General features: G+C 39.5%; 1 protein-coding gene across 1 annotated transcript in view; it reads left to right on the top strand.

Moving 5' to 3' along the window:
* The window catches only part of LOC104504698 (CDK5 regulatory subunit-associated protein 2-like), a gene marked incomplete at its 3' end in the record, with an annotated part of 45,548 nt that extends 21,482 nt beyond the window's left edge, over window positions 1–24,066 (top strand). The window contains exons 11-20 of the mRNA XM_010161316.1: window positions 677–847; window positions 1,505–1,678; window positions 8,659–8,756; window positions 11,764–11,894; window positions 13,505–13,620; window positions 14,814–14,942; window positions 19,704–19,799; window positions 20,496–20,547; window positions 21,190–21,373; window positions 23,613–24,066. Of these exons, the coding sequence (XP_010159618.1) occupies window positions 677–847; window positions 1,505–1,678; window positions 8,659–8,756; window positions 11,764–11,894; window positions 13,505–13,620; window positions 14,814–14,942; window positions 19,704–19,799; window positions 20,496–20,547; window positions 21,190–21,373; window positions 23,613–24,066 (1,605 nt within the window). The remainder of the gene's footprint in view (window positions 1–676; window positions 848–1,504; window positions 1,679–8,658; window positions 8,757–11,763; window positions 11,895–13,504; window positions 13,621–14,813; window positions 14,943–19,703; window positions 19,800–20,495; window positions 20,548–21,189; window positions 21,374–23,612) is intronic.
* Window positions 24,067–24,644: the final 578 nt, after the last annotated feature.

The raw sequence follows: 24,644 nt of genomic DNA, 5'->3' as shown, positions 1-24,644 counted from the left end.
GAACTTGCTACTGCACAAGGCTATTGAAAGAGATTGTTTCTGTCTTTTAGAAGGGAAATGGCCAAGAAGTGTATGTTTCTCTAGTGGGCATCTAAGATGTGGAGATGGTGCAACTAATCTTGGAGCTGCAGGAAGTAATTAACAGAGCCAGAATCAAGATCAAGTTGTGTTCACATCTCCTGATCCTGCGACTGACCTGTTTGGTCATTTGAAGTTTGTGCTCTCCTCAAAAGAAAATGTTTTAACATTGCTGACCTTTTGTTTGATGCAACAGTAACTAGTAGTACAATGTTAGCGCAAGAATTTTCATGGTGTGATGAGAAAAAGAGCAAATGACAAACTGAATCACCCGTAACCAATTTTCTCCTATTTCTAGCAAGGGAGTAAATTGACTCAGAAGCGAGTTCATTCTGACAGCGACAACGTCTACGTGCACGATGTTCCCAATAGCCTTGAAGTCCAGTTCTGTATGAAAAGCATTTAAACAGCAACCCCGATTTTTAGAAGACAATACTGACACCACGCCTAAAAGTTTTCTGTCTTTAATTGTGTTCGTTGATGCCAAGAGAAAGGCTTAAACATTTGTTAAGCTAATAATGTGGGTTGTTAGTCTTAAACTTTTTATGAAGTTGATTTGCTAAATATTCAGTTTCTTTTTTTTTGTTGTTGTTGGTAGGACCTTAGAAATCAGCTAGAGAAATTACATGGTGAAATGGCTGAGAAAGAAAAAGCAGTGGAACATCATTACAATATTCTTTTGAGTGAAAGCAATCAGAAGCTGCAGAGCCAAGAACTAGTTATCAAGCGGCTAACAGACAGTGTCAATCAGAAGGATCTACAGCTTCAGGTAGGTAGATGTAGGTTGAAATGGAAAATAGAAAGTTATCTTTGATTTTGTATGAGGAATTATTACAAAGTCACATTTGTATTTGGAATTACTGTTGATTTTGATGATAATCCTTCACTTTCTATAATACTGTATTTGCAGAACAGACATATAATTATAGAGCGTGTGGCATTCTTCAAGATTTCTTGTTAAGGTTTTCTGAAGCGTGTGGACAGAGGGGGAAGAAAGCTTTACTAATACTTATGTAGAATTTTCACTGTTGTGGTAAGATACTTTGAAAGCTCTGAAGTGCCTATGATTTTCAGCTTATTGTGAGGAAACCAGAAGTTGAGGAATAGGTAGAGATACTGATTTTTTTTTTTTGAGCCTATTCAAATTTTTTTTTTTTTTTTTGAGCCTATTCAAGCTGATGTATGTAGAAAGGAGCTGCCTGAATGTTAACGGACCCTGCTCAGGTTTTTTTATAGCTGGAGGTATAATCCACCTGGATACCAAGGTGCATGCCTTGACATTTCTTACTACTTAAAGATTGGGTAGTTACGCCATGTGAAGAACAAGTGCTGGATCATCATGGGATATTCTCCTGAATTTTGTTTGTTTCTCTATTTTGCAATATAAAACTAGAGTCAAAACTATTTCACTGTTTTCCTTTCTCAGAAACTTGATGGAGCGGTTAAAGAAAAGGATGCAGAATTGCAAGAGCTCCTGAATAAGTACAAGAACCTTCTAAAAGCCAATGAAGAACTTGAACTGAAAAATGAGGGCTTGGTAAAGGAAAAATGTGCTGCACAGTCTCAACAGTCAATCACCAAGATAGTCAGAGAGTTAGAGGTGAGTTTTTCATAACTTTGATCAACTGCAGATAAATACCTTGACTTCAGATTGAGGAGAATTTTGACTTAGGCTTCAAAGATGCAGAATCATACATGTTGTAATTCACCTCTGCAGCTAAGGGCTGGTTTTCCTTCAGATCAGTGCCATCACAAAATGTTCTGTATTATTAAAACAATGGCTTTATTAATGTCATATGATTTGCGTCGTGGTGGTGTTGATGTGGTATCATAAGAGTACACAGTATTGTACTCTGATGAGTTTATATGGCACCATTAAATGGCATCACATTACTCTCAGAAAGCATGTAAAATGTTTTTCCTGCTATAGAGAGGTAAGCATTTTGCGGTCATGAGGGTAGACATATTTTCCTGAGTGGGATGGTACGTTTCTGAAGAGAGGTGCAGAGGAGAGTTTGTGTATTTCTGATAGATGAGGGAAAAGATTGCACAGAGCTTGTGACCGCAGGAGATAAATGGGGTTGGATCAAAAATGTAGGTAGGAGTGAAGATATGTCTAGGCAAGAAGAAAACTGCTTTAAAGCTAAGACGAAAGAAAACAGTACAGAAAAACATATATTAAAAAAGGTGGACATTATATGCTCATTATTTGATTGGATGCCATAAATCAAAATGACTTGTTAATACCTGAAATCGGAGGTCAAAATTCAAAGTCTTAAAATCTAGAGTTAGTTCCTCCCCCCCTTCTGTACTATCAAAAAGAGTCAGATACTGTTAAGAAGATTTTGAAAGACTGACTCTGTCAGTGCATCTTTCATTATTGTGTACAGATTATTGAACAAATTAGTTGCTTTTGAAGGTACGTTTCTTGTCTGGGATATTTTTTTTTTTGTGGTGTTTGCAGCCTAGTATGTGAAGGTCTCCAAAAGCATCAGGCAAAGTAAAAAGAATGAGAGTAGTATGTACTAATGACAGAGAAAGCTATTTAGTTTCTTTAATAATATGTCGGTCATTGATGAGATTTTCTCAAGGATGTTTAAAATAAAGTGAGTCAGTGGCAGAGGAAGTGAATGCCGTGTCTTTTGTCATATTCTGAACACACTAGTGATGCGTTGCTTCATTTGTTATAGGTGCTATTATTAAACAAGGTAGATGCAAGGACACGTTGACCCATGGGTTGTATGACAAGCCTAGAGTAAAGGAGCTGCATCAGTTTGCCAGGGTAGCAGTGCAGGGTATACCAAAGAATATGTGAATATACATGCAGAGAAAATGAAGTCTGTGAAAGGCTGAGTAGAAATTCTACGTCTGTAAAACAAACTGCAGTGCATGCACGTTAACTTCTGTCACGAAGGGACCTTAGGGTGATAGAAAATCATACAGAATTAATGAAAATCAAACACTAACTTCCCTCTGCACACCCCACTTCCAGCACCGGTGTATAACCAGGAGAGCGAACAGTGGCAAGCGAAGCCGTGCGCGGTAATGACCCAGTACCCACCTGCTAATCACAAGCTATTCTCTATTGCTGGTTCACTTGTGATTGTGAACAATGCCTAATCATAACCCATTGTCCTCTCAGCTCAACCTCTGTAAGATATCTCCTGTAAAAACCCACTTTGGCATATTAATCACAAGTTTTTGGACACAGATTATGCAGAGCTCTGCTCTCATTGGCTGCCTTGGCCTCTTTGATGACTTCACAGTGCTGCACCAACTCTCAACAAACGCACAGCTGGATCCTCCCCACCGGAGAGAACAGAAACCGAACTCCTCTAGCCTCACTGATCTTTAAAGTTGAAGAAACTGAATTGAGAGATGCAGAACTTTCTCTCTTTCATCATGGCTTTTTACTTTATTTTAATGTAACGATAAATTTTAAAGCAACCAACATCCAAAGCTCTGCTGGGTGCCTTGGCCAGGCCAGGGAAGATAAATGACAGTTTCTAATTAAAGTTTGGATTCTTGAGCCACTGTCATGGGCTAGAGAGAGATTGTGCGAGGGCACTGATAATTAATAAAGTTAGTCATGCAACTGCTGACTCTGGTATCTGTGAAGTCTCGGAATTAAATGTATTTTACAGCCAAAGAATTTAGAAATGCATTAGACTTCATGTAATTTTGGAAACTCGTTGGTTTTGTGCTTAACGCTCCTATCCTTGCAAAGCTCTCGGGGTTGGAGCACTTGTTAGGTAAAGATATTTCTAACACGGATTTTAAGACCTTTTTGATTCATTTTATTACTGAGAAAAGCAGCAAAATTGAGAAAAGTGGCTGTTGCTCAGTCCTGGAGCTGCGTGTCTGGGTTCTGTTGTGTTGCACGTGTAATCTTGCACGCAGCGTGTGCTGCAGAAAGGGGCCACAGTGGTAGGAGTTGTAATTCCAAATTGATTTCTCCAAGTATAAAAAAGAAAAAAAAATATCCTGGATTTGCTGCACTGTAGCCTTTCTGTGATGTCTGGTTTTCTGAGGGGGAGCTTAGGTACCCCTTGAGGAAGGAGTAGGAATGTGGTTAGCTGATACAAGGCAGATGTGGTGTTTCTGCAGACACAAGGCGCTTTCTAATTCCTGCGTGATCAGCACATTAGTTGACTTGGGTTATCATGTCTCCTGTGTTTAGGGAGTTAATATGTGCGGTCGGGGAACTGAAGAGTGCTGCGCAGACGGTTGGGCCGTCCCATTTGCAGCGGCTGACGAGATCACAGCAGTGCAGGGAGGTTCCTGATGCGGCTAGAGCTCGTGACAGTTGGAATGGGTGCGGTTGTTGCGGTGCTGCGACCCCGTCGTAGCCGTTGGGTGGATGCGGTGGGCACGTTGTTTCGGAGTCGTGGGGATTGTGGAAGGTGATGCCCTCTGTATGCAACGTCCTGTCCGTGATCAGGGCGCTTGTAGTTGCTTTCAGTCTCTTGAAATTGGCATTGTGGACACATCAACAGGGTGGTAGTTCAGTTTCTGATTTGATGAGATTAGCTTATAGCTGAAAACAGCAATTTTTTCTTAAATATCCATGTATTCACACACTTCAAACATGATGCTTTTACCTGTGACACTGAGCATGGCCTGGTGATGGGATGTGCTTGGTGTGTCTCACCAATTCCGTGTTAGCAGAAATTTCATCGTAAAGGAGTTAACCCGATGAAGTGATATTTGGAGATCTGTATATAGTCCACTGATCTTACCTCACCTGTCACCAAGAAGGGCCCTAAGTTCCTCGGAGCCATCAGCTTTGTGACATTTTCTGTGGTTGAGATAGACACCTTCTAAAAGTCACCAACAAAGCCTTTTGCTGTAGTAATTTTTGTCTTTAGATATATGACTCGGTGGCCTGTAACAACTTGAATCTTACTAGCAATTGTTTCACGTATGGTAGACTGTGCATAAAGTTTACCGCAGCGTTAGCAGAAATCACCAAGTTCTGGTACTGATGGATGGATGGATGGGTCTGCAATGAGGTGTAGGTTATGGCCTTCTCTCGATCATTCATCCTCTAACCTTCAGAGATTTTGAAATGATCCTGATGGTTGTTGTAAGCAAGAGAGTATTCAGTGAGGCAACCGGATATTCTTGTGACTTTGCCAGTAACTTACTTATTGTGAAGGTATAAAGCTTTTACTTTCATTGCTAACAATTTGAGAAACCTTTAATGAAAATAAGTTATGTTTTCCACCACTGCTGCTTAGCAATACTATTTCTGACTTAAATATAGACTTTAATGTATTAGATTGCCTCCTTTCATGGGAATATAAATCTTTCACTGCAATATGGTCCTGGATGTCTTGCAGCTATCTCCTCTAACACATTTTCCCTCACACCATGTGTCAAGAGGTTTAATGTTTCATTAACTCCCACAGCATTATGGTCTATTTAAGTTACAGAGCTGCCGTATGTTTTGTGTACCGTTGGGGAGTTGATTGGAATAATTCACTCCTACGCTTTATTTAGAAATGACAGTAATAATGTACAAAAAAAAAAATGTTCATGCTGTATCTTCTCATCATTATTCGTGAAAGATTTTGAAAAATCAGGAACACTTCTTCATGATTTGGCTAACCTCTACCTAGCTAGATGAATTTAGAATTTAATAATTTGTGTACAGTCTGTGACATTTGGAATTAAGAAACAGCTCATGTCTCCCGTTATGCAGAAAAGAAACAACACCCAGTTGGGAGGATTTCATGAGCTTACTAAGCTTTTGGTGCAAATGTAGAGCTAAATGAACATGTGAATTTTAAAAGAAACATAGGAAACTGGAGCATGGTTCTGTGTGTAACGCTGCTTTGTTAGTACCGCAGTCATGGACCCTGCACAATTGGTGACAACCGTTATCTAATTTGTGTACCGTAAACTCTTCAGAGTGACATTGCCAGTGCCTCAGAAAGAGCTTTTAATTAGGATATAGTTCTGTGGTGTTTTCAGTAATAATTGCAAAGCTTGTATCAGACATATGGAAGAGTTCACTAGAACTTCTAACAGACTGTTAACTGACTAAATTAAGTCAAAAGATTTATTTTTTCCTGTTGCTTTCTACGTCATTGATCAGTGTCATTGTGATCAAACTTTTTCCAAGTTAAATTGCAATCTGTGTGTTTTATGTTTAGTGACTGTTCTCGAAAGGCTGAGATTCCAACACATTGATGAGACTCCTTAGTTCAGGCTGTAAGATGTACTTTTTTACATGGGGTTTTTTGTTGAATTTTTTTTTTAATGGACTCTGTATCACCCACCTCCATCTGTTTGTGTTTCTCACTACTCAGTCAGCAGAAGCCACTGCTGTGTTCTCCTCTGCTCATCTAGATATTAGACTTGGTATGAAGCTTCATGTACAGAATAGTATTTCATGTAAAAATTGCACTGGAACCGGGAAACATTTGTTAGAATCCAGCTACCGTTCGGGGTGATGGTGGATGAACGTGATGCACGTGTACAAAGGCAAGGTCACTTCTTCAAAGAACCTGTGGCACTCGGTGGTAGAAGCTACTCTTTCTGCAGTCAGGTCTGACATGCAGATTACCTTAACGGAGTCATTTCATCAAAACTTGATTACACTTGCAAAATATTATTTAACATATTTGCTAGCATACTGTGAAGTATGAGTGTAAATAATTAAAAGTAAACAACAGTTGTCCTTGCTTTTGTGCTGTTTACTTTGCAGAATAGGGAATTTTTCAAATTAACAGTCTTTGCATCGTTAGTGTGAATTAACGAGATTCTACTGTAGCTGAATTTTTGTCGCAATCCCTTCCTTAGGAATTGCAATTGGAGTAATAGCAGCTGCTTAAAACTCCTGGGTGTAGATTTCTTCCTTGTTAATGATCTGTTCACTAATGATTTATTATCTCTTGAGAGTTTAGTTTCCAATCTTGAGATTGTAATATGGAGAAAATAGAATTACCTTTCATTCTTGCTCTCCAGAGTTACCTTGTCATCCTCGAGCCATAAACATTCTCCCTTAGTGCAGCACGTTGTTCTTCCTCTCAGTTTTCAGTTGAAAAAGAAAACTGAGAGAAACAACAAGGCTTAATTTTATTCTCAGAGAGGGGCAGAATACATGTGTCTGGCGTTAGTACGTCTACATTTGCTCTAAATATCCTAGGTGTTTTCTCTGCTGAGAAAAATTACTACTTTTGTAATAAGTGCAAGCAAATACTCCTTTAAGTAGCTGCATTTTTTTTTTTTCCTTCTTCTGAAAAAGTGGCTGTGTGGTTGTTTTGGAGTGAAAAAAATCTTGGGAAATTAGTGGATCCTTGCTGAGAATGTAGCATATGAATCTAGATTTATTCTAATAATAATAGCAGTATCCTTTCTGTGAGCAAGACTGCAGGTAAACAATATTCTTTTCTTTGCACAAGTAATCACAGAATCACAGACTGGTTTGAGTGGGAAGGGACCTTAACGTCTACCGAGTCCCCCCCCTGCCAGGAGCAGGGACACCTTCCACTAGACCAGGTTGCTCCAAGCCTCATCCAGCCTGGCCTTGGACACTTCCAGGGATGGGGCATCCACAGCTTCTCTGGGCAACCTGTCCCAGTGCTTCACCACCCTCTCCAGGAAGAATTTCTTCCTGATGTCCAATCTCAATCTCCCCCTTTTAGTTTAAACCCGTGACCCCTCGTCCTGTCACTCCCTGGCCTTGGTAAAAAGTCCCCCCCAGCTTCCTTGTAGCCCCTTCAGGCACTGGAAGGCTGCAATAAGGTCTCCCCGGAGCCTTCTCTTCTCCAGGCTGAACACCCCCAACTCTCCCAGCCTGTCCCCATGGCAGAGGGGCTCCCGCCCTCGGAGCATCTCCGTGGCCTCCTCTGGACTCGCTCCAACCAGTCTATATCCTTCTGATGTTGGGGACCCCAGAGCTGGACGCAGCACTCCAGGTGGGGTCTCACAAGAGCAGAGCAGAGGGGGAGAACCCCTCCCTAGACAGTAAAGCAGCAGCTTGTGGTGACCCGGCTGTGTGTGCAGAAAGCTGACTCCATGAGTATCTGACATGTTCCTCCTCTGTTTGTCAGCTTGATACATTCCTTGTTGTTCAGAGATGGAACAGAATTTGCTGAATCCCTCCCCAAAGAAAACCAATTTTATCTAGAATACGGAGAGACCTGTTAGGACAATGTTCTGAAATGTGTGCTTGGAGCTTGGGCGTCTCTACTTCCCGTTCCCTTCTCCGAAATAGCTACCTGCCAGGTTGTTCCTGGGTTGTTAAGGTCTGAACTCTTGCAGTAAGGATGCTGGGGAGGGGAAAGGCTTTTAAGGCTGATTAAAATGAGGAACCATTGCTTAGGTATGTGACTGACTTCTGGTAGGAAAATAGGGAAACATCATTTGCCTCCTTTAATACTAGCCGGTTTTTAGTACCCGGAATAGATTCCAGAATCGTACTATTAGGCTTTGGAGGTGAGGAGTCCTGTTCAGCAGATTTGGATTTGTACTTCTTTCACGTGTCCTTCAGAACACAGGTGTATGCATAGTTGGGGACATGCAAGCTCAACAATTACATTGTAAGCTTATTATGTTCTTGTTTTAATTTAGGAAAATAAAGAAGCTGAATATGAAAAGCTGATTCTTGCTTTAAGAAAGGAACAAAGTATTTATTCCACACTAGTGAAGACCTTCAAAGAATCGGATAGGTAAGTACTTCTGTTTTGGTGGGCAGTCTAAACTCAAAGGGCAGGAGTAAACAAACCCTGCAGGTTAACTGGGGTGGTGATGAGTGTAGCAGTCCGTTGTTAGAAGGCATCAAATAGCTGTAGCAATCTCCTTCAAAGAGTTTTTTTTGTAAGTGAGTTTATATTATCTCAGTTACCAAAATGTTTCTGAAAGTATTCCTGTTTGGATGGGAATCTCACATGAGCCAGATTTCCATTTAGGTGCCAGAGTAAGCAACTATATTTCCAGGAGGTGTGTCCCCTGTGCTGGAATATAGGGGAAAAATCAAATCTCAGCACTTGTAGGTGCTGGATGATTTGCCATGGTTTACTCCTAAATTACAGGTAACTTATCTTCAGAATTCTCACAATGCCACTTCTATGATAATATAAACCACTAAGATTTTGGAGAAGGTTAAACAAAACAGAATAATTGAGGTGTGCATAGCATGCTTTCAGTGTAAAGCGTTCAGAAGGATGGTAGGAGCGAGTGTTGTTTAACCTTTCAAAATCGGAGAACACAACATTTTTTGACAGAAATCTGTGGCCTACTTTGTATCCTGTTACTGCCTGGCCGTTGAGGAGGAGACGTTATGGTAAAATAAAGAAAATTCTTAGCCTTTAGGTAAAATAATCTAAATATTTTATAAAAAAATTACTGTTATAATTACAAATTTCTTAATTAGGTATTGGCAGCATTTGAGTGCTAGCTCCTGATGGTTCCTGCCTGAAGGCAATGGCTCATACCTGCCAACTTTGTGGGAATGTGTGTTTGTATTTTGCAGTTGGTTTATAGACCGCAATAGTTTGGAAACCATAAAGTGGGTAGCACTAGTGTAGACGAGATCTGGTATTTGAATTAAGGGCATTAATAGTAATGCTAGCTTGTGCTTGGCCACAGCCCAGAGGCTCTTTAGATACCAGAGTCTTTCCCATTAGAAATACTGACAGAAGTCAGATTCTGGGCGTTACTTCTTATCTCTGGGAAACGAGCAAAGGCCTTTGTGATGTTTCTGTTGAACGATCACCAAATGAAGGGAGATGCCAGTTTGACCTAATATTTCATATGGAGGGTGCGACTGCCATCGCAGCACCCTCTGTGGGTAAGGTGGTTGTCAATGCACCGGGTAGTACTGACAGCACAGTAACGCATCTCTGAGGCTATTTTTTCTCACAATATCTTTCAAACGAGGAAAATTATAACTGCAGTAATAGTCATTTGGGCAATAAGAGCTTTGCAATTAACTTCTGTGAGATCAGGATCGTTAGTTCCGTTTTCTTGATGCGGAGTTGCAGGGAGCACAGAGCAGGGCATATTGCTCAGCGATTTGCAGGGGATGCGCTGTGGTTCAACAATGGAGCTGGAAGTTGGAGGCAGGTCTTCTCGTCTCTCCTCCTCGTGGTTTTGTGGGCTGAGACGTGCTGTAAATCTCATCAGGGAAGGCTTGAACCCCCAAAGTGCTGGGGAGCTGATAAACAAGCCCTGCAAATAAGTCCCGCTTCCTCATCTGTGTAATTGCCATCAGCAGTGACATGGATTTTAGGCAAACATCTGTTTTCTTGCTGACGTATCTTCTTTTAGGCATTATTTATTTTAAGCAACCTGGATGGTTATTTTTCAAAATAAGCTACCGGATGTCAGGACCAAGACATTTCTTGTCTCTCCGAGCAGGGAATCAATGCTTCTTCTTATAAATTCTTTAACTCATGAAAAGGAGAAAATGTGCTTACTTAGCTTCCAGTAATGTGCCTGTTTGTTTTTATTCTTAATTTTTTGCTGAAGCTCTCTCTTCAAAGATACTCTTGAGCAAGGGAGGATTGGTTAAAGCCATAGTTTCTTGTGCAGGAAATACTGACAACAGCACACTTGTCAGAAGACAGACAGTCTTTTCATACTTGCTGTCTTGTAATTAATGCATTTCTGCAATATGCTGTTATTCTCAAGCAAGTATGATGTGTTGTATGTTCCTGTATAGTCTCCTGTAAGAAGAATTTAATTTTTTTTTAAAGATTCCTGAATTCTCTGGAATTTGGTGCAGTGGTTTGGAAATTCTGCGGGAGCTTAATTTGTCTTAAAACACTGAGGTTCTGAGTGAAGTGATGATGAAAAATAATATGAGTTCAGTAACACCTTGTTATTTATTTGTTGTTAAATCCATTTGATTTATTGTATTAGATTTTCAATTTTTAGTGTACTTAAGTCTTTTAATGGACTGATCAGAACTGCCTTGTTGATGTTGCTGAAGGGTATGGGGAAGATCTAGCCAGGGACAGCTGGAGGTGCTGATACTGAGGGACAGTGACTGATGCTGAAGTAAGAGCTTCAGTGGCCACCTTGGAAGAAAGCTGCTTAAAGAATTCATTCACGTTGACAGATTATCATTTGTAAGTTTTGGCATTTACACCCCATTGAGATAATCAAGACAATTTAGACATTAAAAGGTCTTTTTGCAGACTGTTGGGTAAATGAAGAAATAAAACAGTTAATTATGTCAGGGTCGTATTTTCAAAGAAACATGATTTTTAAATATTTTTTTTAAGTGGAGCATTAGAGTATATAGTGTAGTTCTATAGGAAGGGGACAAAGTTTCCATGGTCACCGTATAATGGAATACACAGAGCCATCAGTATTATGTGATAATGATGTTTTTCTGGCATACATTTCAGAAGTTAGTAATTTTGATTTTCCTTAAAAAGAATTACACAGAAGTTGGCTGGTAGAATATATCTGTCATGTTTTAGCTGACTTACAAGCAGAACAGCTCAAAACAGCAGGAAGAGGACATATATGTAAAGGTTTAGTCATCTTTCTATGAAGGGATTTGTTTATTCTTATGCATCAAAATGTGTAATGAAACCCAGCGATGGCTAAGGAGAAATGGCTCTGTGTGGATGCCTGGGTGTATAAGAGATGCTGAGGTGCACAGCAAAATGTTTTGAATTGAACCTTGAAGGTTTTCTTTTTCCTCCTTTTTTTTTTTTTAATTAGTATAAATAGCTTGCAGACGGAACTAAACAACATTTTCATGTTGCGAAAACAACTAGAAGAGGACATTTTAGCTAATCGGAATCTGCAGAAGGTCTTAGAAGATCAGATTAAGGACATTAAAACCCGACAAGGTCTGTATACCTGTGCAGCCATCCCTTTTCTTGATCTTGCACAAAAGAAAACTGGTTTTATTACAGTCAGTTTGCTGGGATGGAGACGAAACGTTTGAGAGTAAAAATGTGTGAAAAGCTTTTTTTGGCTTTCTATACTGAAAATTATTTAGGGGATTTGTAACAGATTGTCTTTGAGCAATCAGGGCATATACAGAGGGTTAGCTTTTCTCTTTCCATGCAGCAAATGTTAGTAATTCCAATACTGCAGTGATTGTTTAAAGCTGCCTACAATTTCGTACCCATAGAATTTACTGTTTTCTGCAAAAGTCAGAGACTCCTGGCTTTGAATAAATGTGTGGCCATGAGATCATTTTCTGACTGTGGGATGTAATTATTTCACAATACTTAGGTAAAGAGCTTGTGTCTCAGGGAATGGCTAGGCTCTTCCTAACAGAAGTGTTTTCAAAGACAGAAAAAAATAAAGTAGCAGAGGATTTGTTATTTTGTAATTCAGGAATAGGAGAGCTTTTAAATATAATTTATCTTCTAGATTTTGTATTGTGCTTCTCTGGAGGTGTTTTTAGTGTATACTTAGATATAGAAAAGAATAATGTAAGTGGGCATTGTTAAATATAGTTTACTGCATATGTACAGACATATCTGTTGTATTCCAGAGGGGATATATGAATAGCACTAAAGCCTGTTCACTTACCCCTTTAAACTTAGATTTTCAATTTTAGCATCACTCCCCTGACAGCTATGATAAGTGACAAAAGGTGAGCTTCTGCCATTGCGGAGTTTCCAAACTCAAAAGCCCAGAGATGATGAACAACCAGGGTAGGCTAAAGGGTGTAGTGGATACTTCTGGGTTCACAAGAGCAGTTGTGTAGAGGGTGAGGCTGCGTGCTAGGGATGAAGGCTCTGAAAATGAGTAACCATTTGTGAAGCTTTGGGTCCTTGCAGTAACCATGGGATCAGTGTCAGAGCTGGGAGTAGCATTTGGATGTCTCTTCTTTGTCCTAATTTTAATACGCTTTCTCCCTTTCTAATGAGATATATTTATAGAATTAACTGTCATCCATATTGTAAATGAAAAGGTGTTTATTGAAACATAACAAATTGTTCCTGCAGCTATAGAGGAAACGAAGAAGTAGCTATTTTCAATTCACTTAATGCAATCTTTTGACCCAAAACCAAAATAAATTCAATAACTTTCTCTAACCCAGCTTTTCACTCTGAGACCTTGAGTTTATGTTCATAATATAGTTAAATATAGTTAAGACAGAATAACTATTCATGCCTTACTTATCCTTCCTAGAAATTATTTCTAATTGTAATGCTAAATATGCAAATTACAGTTCAGAATTGCATTCACAACTCACGCTGATAACCACAGAAAATACAGCCACAGAAAATACAGCGTGTCTACGTGTCAGAAACACAAAGAATTAGGAGGACAAAATTTGTTCAATTAAACAGAAAGCTTATTTTGGGGGATGAAACATTTTAACTGGCCTCCCACAGGCTTAGTAGTAGGTTCTTATTTGAAAGTCCTGTCTTTGCATTTTATCCTGTGTTTTCCTGCAAATAGTTTCTCAAATAATTCCTCTTCTTGGTTATTTTGACAGACGAAACACTATCTTTCTGTGGAGATCAAACATCTTATATGAGTATCTGTTTAGGGGACCAGGATCATTTAAGCCTACAGATAGATCATCTGTCTCTTGAAGAACTTAAGAAAAAGGTGTTGATCTTTTTTATTATTTACTGTTTCTAATGGCTTAATTCTGCTTTGATTATAGTTTGTGCATCTCTCACAAAAAGGTTTATTTAGGTACAGTTGGGTAGCTCTGAAAGGATTTGAAGTTCTCATCTCTGGGGTTTGTGATCCCCCTTTTATGAACTGTTTAGTCTTTCTTGCAGCACGTGAGCTTCACACTTGGCTGATAGGTGGCTTCCTGCAAAGGTTTCACCGTAGTTAGATGCCTGGACTCGAGTTGCAGGCTCAAGACCACATTTTAGTCATCATGAAGTATACCAACTCCAAAGGAAAGTTTTTGCATTAAGTATCCTGCAATGTGTATTTCATGCAGCTTTATCAATGCTGAAGATGGTAGAAGTGTCTGTAATTTCTACTTCTGAATAGCACACTCCATCCCAGGATTTGCAGATCTTTCGGTTAATATGGCATGTTGTATAATAACCCTGAGGTAAGTTAAGGTCTCCATTCTACACAAGGGGAACTGAAATTCACAGAGGTTAAACATTGTGTCCCTGTCCCACTCTGGGGTTATATCACTTTTTTCTCAGATCATACTCCTTTTAGCGGATTCAGGGATACTCATTAGCAAAAGATATTTATAAACAATTCCTTAGCTGAAAAAGGGTTTATATGCCTGAAAACTGATCTGTTTTTTCCAAATATATTAATTGGTCTGATAAATAGATTTCACTTTGCAAAGATTGCCTTCTGGAGTCTGTGACAGTAATGTCTGCTCAAGAGTCTTGAACATGGTTGTCCATTCAGATTTTGTATCTGTGAAGATGGTGGTTTATAGAAGGTGTTTGAGATAGAAGAACAAGTTGTTTCTGGATGCTACTATTTCCCTGTAATGCTGGTTTCCCTCGCACTTCTCAAATCAACCTGTTGGTGTGAGGGGCCCTCAGGTTTCTTCTTGCTACAGCGCTGTGAGACTTGATACCTCAACTTAATAACATGCCTGGGAACTGCAGTCTGACAAGATGAGGTTTTTTGAACACTAACTCACAAATACATGATGATGTTGTTCATGCATGGTGAGATTGCCCCATGAGCAGATGTAGAAGCCCAGGCTTTCCAACTACATTTACATGTCTCTAGAGATTTATATATCCTCATTTGTTTTCATACTGGTATGGATGTTACTGGTTTTGCTTGTTCTTCCTTTGGTTATTTAGGTTTCTGACCTTCTCTTGGTGGTTAAGGAACTGCAGTCAGTTAATGAAGATCTTAAGAAAAAACAGCTTGGGCTTTGTACAACAGATTCACGAGGGAAGGAAGCATTAAAAACATTAGGCCACAGTGAGGTAGGTTTTCTGTGTTAAAGTAGTGTCTCACATCTGATATACCTTGTGGAGTCATTTACATCAGTGCGGAATGAGTGTAAAACCCTCGGGGCTTCGGTTACTAATTCCTTAGAATAACTTCTTAAATTAATGATGTAAACAACTTTAAGATGTTAGCACAACAGAGAATCTGCTCAATGCAAGTGTTCAGGGATGTGTCAAGTTGATTTTAAGGGAACAACTTCAACATTAAAATATTAATTAGGCCTGTGATATGTTTGTTTTGCCAGTTGAAAGGGGAGGAAATAGTTAATTTTACCAAGAAAACAATATCTTATGTAACTTCTTAGCTGTTGCTGTATGTCTGCCTGTCTGCTGTTCAAGAGTCATTCTCGCGCTGTGCCTAATTCTGTAAGAGCTTAGTTCTTATCTCCTCTGCATCTGCCAAACAGTGTTCACCGTGGCAAAGAAAAAACGAAAGAATAGCACTTCAGGTCACTTAAATGTATTCATACAGAGTAGAGAAGTGTATGAAGAAGTGGCCAGCATTGTGGTAGACTGCTGGGAGGTGCAAGGAAGTAATTGTTGGTGGCCGTTTCATTCTTCTGCTCACAGCTAGGACTGTTTTTAGCTGTGGGGAAGAAGAGGTTTTGGCAAAATATTTCCACTGAGGAGGATTTGGGGTGCTGTGTCCCCATGTGTCTTCCTGTGTGTGAGGGATGAAGGATGTTCAGGAAGCTCTAGTAGATCCTAATGAACCTTCTAGCTTGTTATACGGCATTACTTGCGGTGTGGGTGGTAGTTCTTTTCTTTATATCGTGTTGTGGTTTTTCCTTGCAGTTACAGTGCTCTTGTGTACCACATGTTGAATAGGAAGGTAAAAATATAAAAGGAATAATGGTGGTGCTAGTATTTTGTGTCTTGACTTTCCGAATTAAACTCAAAAGAACAAAAAACTAGTAGTTTGAATCGGTTATGTGTAGGGTTTGTCTCATTCTACAACCGGGACTGTGGTGTTGATGATTTTTCTGCAGGACTCTGGAAAAAGGGTCCTGTCTTTTACCGTGTGTGCTGCAGATGCACTGGGAGCACTCATCAGAAGTCATGAAATAGTCTTGCTTTTTCAGTTTCAAGACATACTCACGTTACCTTTAATTGAAATGTGTTTTAAATTATAAATTGACCTTTAGGGGTGCTATGGCTTTTGTTAAAATACTGAATTTACATGTTACTGTAATAGGTTTCCATGAAAAGCTTGTGGGCAATCTGTTGGGGAGCACCTGCGCTTTATCTGGATTAATATTTTTAGCAATTTGCCGTATCTTCCTGAAGAGGGTGCTGCACCCCCGCGGCTGCAGTCCTTGATGCCACAGGAATTCCTCTCTGGCGCTGAGATTATCATGACAGGATCCTCTGCACTCCTGCATTTGTCTCAGCATGAAAAGAACATTTAGGGCTACTTACTTAAGAAGCTGTCTGCATGAGATGTAGAATGACAAACAGTGAAACTTGTAAGAGACAAATAAACCTCAAAATTCTGGTAAAGAGGAAAGTAAAATACAGTATTTTAACCTGTGCCAGAGTGATAATAGTGCTATGAGAGTCAAAAATGAAAGGATCTCTAATTATAAGTTTTTAGTATAAAAGGTAGCATTTTAGCAGTCTTGACAAACCTGGGTTTCGGGTTGTGGATTGTGACAATTGTGTGTTTCGCATGTTAACAGCCGTTCTCCAAAAACACAAGTTCCTTTTTTTTGTGTGTATTTTGGGCTAGAATTTGTTGGCAGGTAGTGCCGCGATGACACTAACATATGTGGGATTTGGAGAGACGGAGGAAGGTACATCCTTCTCAGGTTCTTAAAATGAGCCCGTCTTTTCTTTTCCTTCACAATGCCGGAGCACAATCAGATGAATCTGCATGCTGGTGCCTCTGCAGGGCATCTCCCAGAGGTCTGACCACCCCTATTTCTTGGCTTCATGTTCGGGAGGGAGAGAGGAGGAGAGAAAAAGGTTGTTTTTGTACTGTCCTCTGAACATCTGCTTTCTCTGAGAGCAGCAGCCTCAGTGATTTCAGCCTTCAGGGCTCAGGGGATCTTTGCAAACCAACCATATCAGTGGTTCATTTAGGTAAAACATTCTCAAGGTTTTCAGTCTCCAAGGAAATACTTTAAACAGGCAGCTTATTCTTGCTAGACTTTTTTCCTGATTTTAAGACAGTTGTTTTCTTCTAATATTTTGTTGAACATTAGGTTGTATTCCTTGGAGCACAGAAAGTTTCTTTACAGCCTCTCAGACGCAGGACCGTAGGGCCAGGCTCAAACTGCGCTCATTTGTTGTAACGGTGGGCTATAACCTCTTGGTCTGAGGCCATAGTTTCCTTCTAAGTATCATCCCTCATTAAACCAAATACTGGCCTGGGAAAAGCGGGTACTAAAAAATGTTGTCATAAAAGGTAGTTGCATGGGGTGAGTAAGCTCCATGTGCAAATAAGTGTATTTTTAATATGCAAATAAGTGTATTTTTAATACACAAATATAGGGTTTGTCCTGAATCTACACATGGAAAGTTAAATCTTAAGAGTTTGTTTTTTTTTTTTTTTTTAATAATTGCTAATATTATTGGGCTTCTGGCATCCCATGATTACAGCATAAGGATCCTGCTATAACGCATCCCACAATCCTGTCTGTGTCTTCCTCCAGTCTGCAGATTGTCTTTGCTTCGTGTTGTCCTAGAAAACCAAGTCTGAGAGAAAATACCAGAATAATTAAAACATGACTTGGAAATTAGTTTTCAATCTAGATTTCTAATAGTAAAAGGCAAATATATTAATATGTTGCACCATCCGGGTTCTGCTTTTTAAAATTCATACTTAGAATTATTAGAGTTGCTTATACAGCTAGGGATTGGAAGATTAAAAGGCTTTTCCCATTTATGTCACATATATATATATATATGCATACATTCTATGCATACTCAATTAAAACTTAAAAACCCACACATGGATCCAATTCCCAGTGTTCTTAGGAAGCAAAAATAACGCTCCTTGCAGAATCCTGTTTGTGACTGGACTGACATGCTGTGAGCCAAGACTTCCCAGCACGTCGTACTGGGCAAGCAGGCTTCTCTCTCCGTGTCCTAAGTTTCAGCGCTGCGCTGTATTCATCGAAGCTATAAATATCACATCTCCGAACCCTAGACACCAGTTTCATTCCTTCCAGTCTGTCACCTGAGTCTCCGTGCCTCTAATCTCATTTTTCTGTAGCTGTGCTCAAGATTCTGCTTTTCTTGTCTGAAGGTAATTTTTTTAGCCCGAGTCACACCAAAACACAACTGTTATGCACAGCAGTGCTATGTTATTGCCACAAGTGCTTTAGGACTAAAATGTTAATTTGCAATGCAAGTGTGAATGCTGTGTCCTACGTGTGGTTTAAGCGTATTAGGCACAGCATTGTTGATACTGTCACTCTTGTACCTTTCTACTATTTATTGGGATTCTAGCTGCAAAGATATTAAATACCAATCTTTTTCTGTTGGACTGGGAAACGTTGCTATAGAACAGGGTGATATAAATGTCCAATCTAGTCTTGTCACAGGGAGGTGGTGAATGAAATTTGTTAACTGCAGGTCACTCATGATAGATCCCAAAGTGGGATGAAAGACTTGTACTCGGGTTGTTGTCTGACAGACTGCACCAAAATGTGGCTACTGAAGATAATAATTTCTTGTAAATATGAGTTTTTCTTACGGTCGGTATTGAACCGACATAGAATCACGGAATGGTTTGGGTTGGAAGGGACCTTAAAGACCATCTAGTTCCAACCCCCTGCCATGGGCAGGGACACCTTCCACTAGACCAGGTTGCTCCAAGCCTCATCCAGCCTGGCCTTGGACACTTCCAGGGATGGGGCATCCACAGCTTCTCTGGGCAACCTGTTCCAGTGCTTCACATAAGCAAGGATAAGTTGTGTCCTCACCTCCAGAGCAAACCGAGTAAAGGATGGGAGTTGTAAGTGAAGTGAAGACATTCCCATGTATAAATGAAGCTCCTGCAGTAGTGGTGTGTGCTGCTGTGGAGAGAAGAGCATCGTGTGCCCTTAGCCCTTGTTGCAGGTCCGTTGCTGCGCTCTAACATCTAGCACGCCGAGGGGATTCTGGTCTTGTGTCAGTTTTGTTGATGTCAGGAACTTGGGTTCTGCACCTAAAAAAGTGGAGTCTTCCTCCTCCTCTTACTGGTGATGGGAGGTAGATTGGGTTCTGTGGAAAATCGGGAGGAAAAGATGATTTGGCACCATTTGCTACAAATCGGCAAATTTAGGCAAGACAAAGCAGACTGTAACCCTCAGTGTTAGAGTAAATCTTTTTAGTGTCTAGCAAACCACACGTACTTTGTTTTAAAAGCATCTATTTCTTGGATGGTGGAGAAGAGCCTAAATAGTGTAGAAAATGAAAATAGATTCTGAAAATTGGAAAATAAACTAGGCACAATGAGAATATGACTGATGACACAGAGGTCCATTGTCAGAAGAGGTTAAGTCATTTTCATGGTTTTTGTAAATTCTGAGGAGAAAGAGTTAGTTTCACTGTATTTAATGTGAATAATTCCTGGTTTTTAGATTAATTTCCTTTGATCATGTTGAAGAAATCTAATTCAGTGTTTACTTTGTATTACAGGCTTTTTTTATTTTTCTTTTAAGACATGTCACTGACTTATTTATGCATGTTTCATATCACAGTATTTTTTTTTTTGTGCTACATTTTCACATCATTCCATACTTTGTGTAGTGTCTTGAAATAACAGAGGAGCCTGTGATGCAGACTGAAGATGGTGACAATGACGGGAAGATGCAGAACAGTCAGTCTTCCGAGAGGGTCAGTCAGGTAGGATTCTGCTCTGGGAACATTCTGTTAGAGTACTCTTTTCTCTGCATGCCTTTAAGACTTCTTGTTTTCTTAGAAATCAGTCTCTCTTGCAAACAAAGCATACTTTTCTTGGTATCCTATTTTACTTTCAACTGATTGTTATCCTAAAGAGTTTGAGAGCTTTCTCCTATAGTTTTGCGCTCCTAGGGTTTTGCAGTCAAGATAGTTTCCGTCCTGGTCCGTATTTGCTCTTGTTCATAATGTTCCTTAATGGGGATGACACAAAGTCCCCTGAAATTGTGTTTCTTTACATACACACACTCTGATCTTCAGCCCCCGTTGCAGTCAGGCCTGTAGTACAAATTGTATAAAACGGACTTGCTGCTATAATTGAGGAAAAAATACTGTAGATCCTTCTTCAGGGTTGAAATACTTCATGATTTGTTGATTACATTTTCGTACATAAAGGATTCTGCTGTCCTCTTATGCTGTCATTCAAAAGCGATGTAATATAAGGCATGGAGTCATACACTAATTTGAGTTGTAAATGACCTTAGAGGATCATAGTGTGCAATTAAAGCTGAACCTTTCTGATTTAAAAATTGTAACATGCTGAAATATGACACAAAGCGGGGCATTTTCGTTAGTAATGTTGAAGAATAATGGTGTTCTGTTATTTGAAATCTGTAATTTCTGTGATTCTCTGTTTACTAGGTATGCCTTCAAGTATCCTTGGATTTTCCTTGTGAGGTGAATAAGCAGGTGAGTGATGTATTGTAAATGTCCTCTTGGGTCTTAAACATCTCAATCTCTTGCTGCTGATGTCTGCTGATGGCAGCTGTGTCCAAATAGGCCCAGTCTGGATTCTCATGTAGCTGATAGAGCAGACTTCCATTGGTTTAACTGGGGGCTGAGTTACTGTAGACATTTCCTAGGACACGTCTACGGTGCTGCGTACAAAAAGTTGGGAGTTTGAAAATACACCAAGTTGCATCCTGTCGTGGCCACCAGGGCTTGCATCTGGAGACCCCAGGGCTTGCATGTGGAGACCCCAGGGCAGAACTTGTACTGTAAAGACAGATGAGTCAAAGGGGAACTCATAAAAAGATAGCTGCAATTTGCAGGCAACATTCTAGAAGTTTCATCTCTCTTCATAGCTAAAGACCTTCAGGAAAATGTACTTACTACTGACGAAACAACTGATCACTATGAATTAATCATACAAAATAGATGTTAATTAGTTTTTCTATTAATAAATAGTAAGTGAAATGTCTGTGGGTGCTTCTTAATGTAGATAAAGATCATCAGGAATTACAAAACCCGATTACAAGAAGATTACAGCCCTGAATTTAATAGAACATTACATACCTGTGCAGTAAGAAAATGTTTGCAATTTTTTAACAGATAGCTCCGTCGGGCTGTTCAGAGAGTTTCTGCAAAGACAGACGTTATAGGAGTCCAAATATGCCTCAGTTTGAACATGATACAACTGGCAACCACTTTGGCAGAATAGGAATGAGTGAACAGGAAACAGCAGAGAACTTGCTCACATCTCTCTTAAGAGAAAATAGAACATCTGTACTGGAATCTACGTAAGTATGAGGGATATGCACTGCTTTTGACAGTATTTCTATTTGAGAAGAGAATGAAGTAATTTTGCTAAAGTGAATTTAGATAATGGCACTGTCTAATTTACCTGAGAGATTGGCAAGGCGCCTTCAGAGCCATTTTAGTCTATCATGCAATTAAGTAATTAGGAAACATACTATCAGTAGAAATCCTTATGAAAAACCCATTACAAGAAAAAAAACTCTCCAAAGTTACTGATGTACAGAGCTTTCTTGTAAGGACTGATTATTTTCAGGAGGGGGTCTAGCAGTGTTAAAGGGCTCAGATGATAATAGGTGGTATTTTTTTTTTTTTTAAATAAAAATATCTGAGAGCACAGGCCAGTGGAAGGTGGTGTGTGGGGGGGCAACACTGTAAAAATTATATGTGTAAGGAACTGAGGAGGGAAGAATTGGAGTTAGAGTGGCTGTTTTACAGGGTTAATTTTGAATGGACATTACTGTACGTTTCATGGCCTTTGCCATTTCATCTGACCTGCTTGGACAGAGGTTTGCTGTCTGTCAGCAGCCCAGAGGGTTCTGAGCCCACGCACTGCAGTTGACTTCTTGGTTATTCCAGTGTAACCACTGGTAGGACCGTGCTGAGGTGAACCATGTTGTCAGTACTGAAGTCACGTTTCGTGCAGGAGCAACTACTTGTGTAAGTTAACCAGCAAAAGCTGCAGCGTAACTGATCTTTTTCAAATGTGTGTATCATGTTTCCCAGCTGAAATGCTCATTTCCATAGGAGCTGGACAATACCAACCAAGAAAAGGGTGTGTAAGAACCCCACACCCTGCCTAGTTTTGTTTCCCCCAGTTTCAAGCTTACACTGCTTAATCTCCTGGTTGAAAACTGGATTAGAGCTTTGCTGGAGATCATTCTCCTTCTCCTTTCCTAGTTCCCTCCACACTAACGACTATGGACAGCATTACGGGACATGTTTCAGTGCCCATCCGTGCTGCTCCTTCAGCTAGCCGCAGTGGTTTCGGGAGAGTAATGGGAATGACCTTCCATGCACGTGGTACTGAGCAATGCTGGTGGCAGAGTATCCTGTGGAATTAGACAAGTCAAATCCTGTTTTCTGTGTTCAGCATGCATTGCACTTGGCTTTAATAAAGCAATCCTGCTTTACTATTTACAAACATTACTATTTAAAACTCTCCAACAGGCATAAATGATCTTATTTGTCAAAGCACTAGTTAGTGGTAAATGAGGAGATGCTGCTCTCTTAGAAGATGAATACATAACACTGTTTTATTTGTTAACTTTACTTAAAAGTCTGCTAATGAGTGATTCCAGCACCATCATCTTTACCGCTATAGTGTGTAATCTTTTCTATATTCAAGTATAAATGACCAGATTGACTGGTGATGAGCCTGTACTTTGCATAACTTAATTCTCACTAATGACATTAGATGCCAGAGAAGGACATAAAAAGCCTAGTTAGCTTCTACCGTTTCAAATGCTAGCTATACGAATGCTGTCGTCGTAAATGCTGGTTTATATGTTTAGTGGCACAAAAAGCTCTCTGTTGGATGCATGAAATCATCTGTAGAATTTGAGGGCTTGCTTATGAGTTAAATGTCTCTTATTTGGCTTCAGTTTCACTTAAAACGTTGCTTTGCAAACTGTTGTCCATGGACCATGAGTGATCTGTGGGACAGTTTGGTGGTCTGTAGTGAGATGTTTTTTTCAGGTTTTTGGCTGTTTCTCAGTTTCCATATTTCCTACTACATTAGAAATACATGAAAGGATAGATTTTCAGTAAAAGGCAACACCTAGAGTCTCCTGTGGTTTTGCTGGAATTTCATTTTTAAGGTAGTTAAATCAGAGAGTAAACTCCTGAAAATCCATTCCTATTTCTTATATTGCTCTTACGTGAGCAATAGGTTTACTTATCAGAGGTTTAGTATCTGCACATGGGTGGGGAAAGGGACCGTGTATGGTCATAAATAGTCATGTATAGTCATAAACAGGAGAAATGGGAGCATATATAGTCATAAATAGGAGAAAAGCATCGATGAGATAATTTATGATATAACTTTGTCGTAAAAAGGTTTCAAAATCTCTGTTTGTCAGTAATTAATTAGTGAGTAAAACAAAATCTCCTGGGAATTTCAGATATGTCAAGAAATTGCGAAAGTGTTTCTTAGAAGATATTCTTCTTTGCTTAAATAAAAATAAAAATTCATGCCTTTTCTTTCCTCCTTCCTGAGTATAGCAGACAAGAACAAATGAAAATTGTAAATGAACTGAACACAACCGAGCAAGAATGTTCAACTGAAGATATACAGAAAAAGGATGAAAAAGATCTTAGGCAAATGATTATTCAACTAAAAGCTGAACTCAAACATTTCAAGCAGGTCAATAAATTCTTAAAGCAGCAAGTAGAATTGAAATCAACTTTTGATGGGAAAGAGAAGCTTTATCCAGATGCAATGCCACAGATTAATAAGGATATTGAGTTGTTGAAAGTGGAATTGAAAGATGCAGCTACGCAAACAATGACTTTAGAGAGTAATGTCATGAGATTCAAACATGAAGGCAAAAAAGAAGCCTCAGAAGAAAACCTAAAATATTCAAGATTAAATGCAGAAGGAGAACATCAGCAAGAAAATGTGTATAGGAAAGGTGAACAGCATGAAAGACGGGTTTGTACAAGGAGAATAAATGAAGTAAGTTTGTTTAAGATTCTCTTTTTGGTACTTAGGGAATAGATGTATAAAAGAGAAAATGGTGTTTCATTCCTAATATTAAATCTTGCTTTTGTGTAATTTTTTAAAATTAGAAAAAGAGATGTAAGCCAAATATATTTTAGATAATTGTTCTTAATGTTCAGAGCTTTTCATCACATACTTCAGTGTGCTTTAGAACATTAATTAATTGAATTTCAATCCTCACCGGGGCCAGATACTAGTAAATATTATAGCTTTTGGAAAAAGAGGAGGTTTATAACATAATGGCCTGATTCTGTAAAGCCTTATATCTCTGTTAGATGTTCCTAACGTGCAGCATTAGAGCATTCAGAACTGAGAGCTTATGGAGTCTGAATGGCAAGTGCGTTCTGGAAAATGGGAGGCTTGCATGATGTCTGAGAGCATGCTGCTGGGGTCAGTGGGCGGTTGCAACAAACTTGGATCTCCGTTTTATTTACATCTTATCATTGTGCCTTACTTCTAGAGAAGCGTAACCAGTAGTAGTACTCTCTCAAACTGGGGGGGCAGTTCTTCCTATCTGTTTGGAACCCAAGTGC

This window comes from Eurypyga helias, unplaced genomic scaffold (assembly GCF_000690775.1).
Source record: "Eurypyga helias isolate BGI_N326 unplaced genomic scaffold, ASM69077v1 scaffold37111, whole genome shotgun sequence".
NCBI lineage: Eukaryota > Metazoa > Chordata > Aves > Eurypygiformes > Eurypygidae > Eurypyga > Eurypyga helias.
The sequence above is the reverse complement of the archived record's forward strand: the minus strand, read 5'-3'. Positions and strand labels throughout refer to the sequence as shown.